General features: G+C 48.5%; 1 protein-coding gene across 1 annotated transcript in view; it reads left to right on the plus strand.

Moving 5' to 3' along the window:
- The window catches only part of nup133 (nucleoporin 133), a gene marked incomplete at its 5' end in the record, with an annotated part of 16623 nt that extends 12821 nt beyond the window's left edge, over positions 1 to 3802 (plus strand). The window contains 7 exons of the mRNA XM_080546638.1: positions 503 to 661; positions 1325 to 1460; positions 2057 to 2175; positions 2656 to 2736; positions 2841 to 2905; positions 3011 to 3099; positions 3559 to 3802. Coding sequence (XP_080402764.1) covers positions 503 to 661; positions 1325 to 1460; positions 2057 to 2175; positions 2656 to 2736; positions 2841 to 2905; positions 3011 to 3099; positions 3559 to 3695 — 786 coding nt within the window. The 3' untranslated portion in view covers positions 3696 to 3802. The remainder of the gene's footprint in view (positions 1 to 502; positions 662 to 1324; positions 1461 to 2056; positions 2176 to 2655; positions 2737 to 2840; positions 2906 to 3010; positions 3100 to 3558) is intronic.
- Between the last annotated feature and the right edge of the window lie 1198 nt (positions 3803 to 5000).

The following is a 5000-nucleotide window of genomic DNA, read 5'->3' on the forward strand; positions in this document are numbered from 1 at the left end:
AACTCAACGGAGCTCAAAGCTCTAAGCGGCATAATAGCGATCTTTTTGTTGTTATGTTGTTGTAAATAAAAGTTCTATGATGCATTGAAATGACATTAAACTAAGATAACCATCGTATTATCATAATTTTTCAAATCTTTATTAATAAGTAATTACAGAAAAGGTGAATGACATTTCTGTCATGACTTCCGCATTTTGGGCGACGAGAGAGTCGGAATCTTGTCTGAATCATGTGCTACCAAGCGGACCAATCACAGAGCTTACGGTTACGTGCGCTCTGACGCATGGATAGATTTTTTGAGAGGAGCACGTCCAGGCTACGCACGTCCACGCGGGACTACGTAAACTTACGCGTAGCCTACGGCGTCGACTTTACGCAGAAGCCTAAACCGGCCTTAAGACAGTGTGATGAACACCACGCATCTAAACAACAAACCCACGCTTCCACGTCTACAGTGTTCGTTTACGTTGACTCACCTGTCGCCCGTGTCATTTCCTGCAGAACTTTGCGGACTTCCTGTTCCGCTGGTACATGGAGAAGGGGAAGCGGGGCAAGCTGCTGTCCCAGCCCAGCGCCCAGCACCAGCGCCTGGCCTCCTTCCTGCAGGCCCACGAGCACCTCAGCTGGCTGCACCACATCCACGTCCACGACTACCACAACGTACGACACACACACACACACACACACATACCACATCCACATCCACGTCCACGACTACCACAACGTACGACACACACACACACACACACACACCACATCCACGTCCACGACTACCACAACGTACGACACACACACACACACACACACACACACCACATCCACATCCACGTCCACGACTACCACAACGTACGACACACACACACACACACACACACACCACATCCACGTCCACGACTACCACAACGTACGACACACACACACACACACACACACACACACACACACCACATCCACGTCCGCGACTACCACAACGTACGACACACACACACACACACACCACATCCATGTCCACGACTACCACAACGTACGACACACACACACACACACACACCACATCCATGTCCACGACTACCACAACGTACGACACACACACACACACACACACCACATCCACATCCACGTCCACGACTACCACAACATACGACACACACACACACACACAAACACACACCACATCCACGACTACCACAACATAACACACACACACACACACACACACACCACATCCACGTCCACGACTACCACAACGTAAGACACACACACACACACACACACCCACACACCCCCCCCCCTAGTAACAGTCGTCGTCCCTGCCCCCCCCAGGCCCACAAGACCCTGTACAGCCAGGCCAACATGGAGACCAGGTACTTTGTGAAGAAGAAGACCCTGCTGGCCCTCAGCAAGCTGGCCGCCCTGGCCTCCGACCTGCCCCCCGCCACCATGAGGTCACAGGTCGACGGTACGACACCGCTCACTACTCACTACTCAGGGGAGGCTGGGGGAGGTAGAAATCGGAGGACAGGCTCATTGTAACGCATGGAATTGAATGAGGAATAGTATCAAACATGCATGTTCAGTCACTAGAATCTTGCCCTTAGAAAACTAGACTTTGATGTTGAAATTATGGTTTTATTTTTTTCACATAATTTTCCTACATGTTATTAGATTGAATTAATCTTGTACTGTATTTGTATTTGAATACTTGTACTGCATTAATATCAATGATATTATTATTGTTGGGGCGCTTACACACTAACACACATACCATATCATCGCATGGTTCCTGGTTTGATTCCGGGCATCAACATATCCTGCATGTCATCCCTCCTTTCTCTCTCACCCATCCTTCCTGTCAATCTACTGTCTCTGTCCCAATAAAGCAGAAATGCCCTCAAAACATATTTATTAAGTTGGTCCTGTTTGGACCTGTGATATATTGTGGAAAATACAATTAAAAAACCTTGATTTAATTTTTTTTTAATATATTTCTTAAAAACAGAATAATAATGAATGTTGTTGTTGTTGTTGTTGTTGTTGTTGTTGTTGTTGTGTCAGACATCGTGGAGCAGGAGAGGTTCCTGCTGCACCAGGACACGCTGCCCAAGCAGCTGCTGGAGGAGAAGCAGCAGAACCCTGACACCATGCCCCTGCTGACCGCCCACAACCTCATCAATGTACACACACACACACACACACACACACGCACACGCACACACACACAGCGTCTCCAACTAATTTGAAAAATCCAACACCTACCAATACCAACAAACTGACCTCTCCCCTCCCCTCTCCTCTTCTCTCCCCTCCTCTCCGCTCCTCCCCTCTCCTCTCCTCTCCCCTCCTCCCCTCTCCTCTCCGCTCCTCCCCTCTCCTCTCCTCTCCTCCCCCCTCCCCTCCTCTCCTCTCCTCTCCTCCCCTCTCCTCCCCTCTCCCCTCCTCTCCTCTCCTCTCCACCCTCCTCTCCTCCCCTCTCCCCTCCTCTCCCCTCTCCTCCCCTGTCCTCTCCCCTCCTCTCGCCCCCTCTCCCCTCCTCTCCCCTCCCCTCCCCTCCTTTCCTCCCCTCTCCTCCCCTCCTCTCCCCTCTCCTCTCCTCTCCTCGTTCCTCCCCTCCCCTCTCCTCCCCTCGTCCCCCTCCTCCCCTCTCCTCTCTCCAGCTGTACATCTGTGACGACAACAGAGGAGCTAACGAGTACGACTTCAAGAAGGCTCTGGATCTCCTGGAGTACATCGACGAGGTGCGTCCATCTGGTAGCCTTATCCCAGGTGCTCTGGGTTGATTAATCATGCCTGGTAGGGGTCAGAGGTCACTGATATGGCCCGCTGTGTGTCTGTGTTGCAGGAGGACGCTGTGGACATCGAGGGGCTCAAGTGTGAGATCTTCTGCAAGGCCCTCAAGAGAGACGAGTAAGGCCCAGTTCCAATATGAGAAGTCGTTCCCTTCCCTACTCCCTTGCTTGAATCCCTGTTGTGTGTGTGTGTGTGTGTGTGTGTGTGTGTGTGTTCCCACAGCTGGTCCTCCTCTGACGGCAGTGACGACCCCCTGGAGGCCGCCAAGGACAGCATCTTCATCAAGATCCTGCTGAAGCTCATACAGGAAGGTAGCCATCTTGTCTTCCTCCTGTCCAGTGGACTGTCACCGGACTGTCATTTGTTGATGTCGACACAAACTGATTGAATTTGTTGGCCAGTATCGATTTGGGCTGTAATAGTGTGTGTCAACTATGCTGCTGTTTGGGACTACATTTGTTTGACATATCTGTAACGTTCTCTGAACTTCTTATACTTCTGCACATTAGATACTGTACATACACTACCTCACTGTACATATCTCATAACTATACCCCTAAACTGATGTTTACAATACTACCTCTGCACATACTGTACACATCGTTACCACTAGTTATCACTACTATTATTGTTCTATTTATATCATGCCCTTATATCCCTATTTGCACTTTTGATTGGATGCTTAACATCATTAACATGCATTTCGTTGTATGGTACTTGTATTCTGCGATGACAATGAAGTTGAGTCTAATCTAACCTACGTTCTCCAGGTGTGTCTCTACAGACGTACCTGCCGGATGTGAAGGACCTGTTGGAGGTGGAGGAGCTGGCCAGTCTGAAGACCAAGCCTTACTTTGAGTTCGTCCTGCGGGCCAACTATGAACATTACCTGGAGGCCCAGATCTGACCCCCCCCACCCCCCCCACAACTACATCTCCCAGGCTGCACTTGGCTTTTCTCCCAACTGTGTTATAAACTTTTGCTGTTTGTTTGAACGTTTAAAGTTGATGAGCGTTGCGTTTTATAATTAAATAAATGTCATATTTCTGTAAATGAATCATTCTTTCTCCTCTTGATTGACATTCGGTTGAAGATAAGTCTCTGTACTAAAATGCCATAAAACACAAGACATCACAACAATAAGGAAGTTCATAATGTTTATTATTTGCTTTAATAACCTGGAAAAAAGAAGAGTGGTTATATTAACATTCTCAGGGCTGGTTTCACAGACAAGGTTTTAAGCCTAATCCTAGTCTACAACACATCTTCAATGGAGATTTCACATTGACGGTGTGATTCAGTCCAGGACCAGGCCTCGGCCTTGTCTGTGATACCGGCCCTCAAACTGTCTAACTCCTGTCGGGCGGCCTTGGCTCCTGAGGCAGAGCTGGCCTCTAATAATCTAATGATCGCGATGTTGGCGGTTTGATCCCCGGGGCTCCTCCTATCCATGTGTCGAGGTGTCCTTGGGCAAGACACTGAATCCCAATGAGTGGGCCGGCGCCTTGCATGGTAGCTTGCTGCCAGTGCTGTGTGAATGGGTGGATGTAAAAAGCGCATTATAAAGCACTTTGGAATAAAGCCTCTCCTACCTCTGTCAATCTCTAAAACCATTTATCTAGCTACGGTTAAAGCCAAGTCAACAACAAGACCATACTCACCCCCGCAACTGGCCAGCGACCAACTGTCATATTACATTTCTGCAACCAGCGAGGTCCCCAGTGTGTGTGTGTGTGTGTACACTGTGGCCGACATTTGACAGAGTGCTGGGTCATTCTCAGTGGTGATTAACGGCAGATGTTGATTATAAATAGTGGTAACTGGCTCCTTCAGTGTCTCCCTGGCGATCTCAGAGGGAGTCTGCAACTGATCCTCCACTCTAACACGCGCACACACACACACACACACTGGGGACCTCTCTGCCTGCAGCAGATGGCTCTCTGTGTCTTCAGACACCTAAATATAAGTGGAGGTTAAATTGGGGACATCCACAGTCATGTACCCCCGTAAACTTTATGGCTACTGGGGTTCTTAGGGGCCCTATAAGGGGTGGTTGAAGGAATACTTCTTGAGAATTGTGCCACGCTTTTAATTGGTCTCATTGCTTCTTTGATTATTACTGACTTTTAATGATTATTTATGTATTTTAAATGGATGCTGCTGATTGTAAAATATAGGCCTGTTTGTAGAACTATTGTATTTGAAATTAGTT

Source organism: Nansenia antarctica, assembly GCF_963989245.1.
Source record: "Nansenia antarctica genome assembly, chromosome: 16".
Taxonomy (NCBI): Eukaryota; Metazoa; Chordata; class Actinopteri; order Argentiniformes; family Microstomatidae; genus Nansenia; species Nansenia antarctica.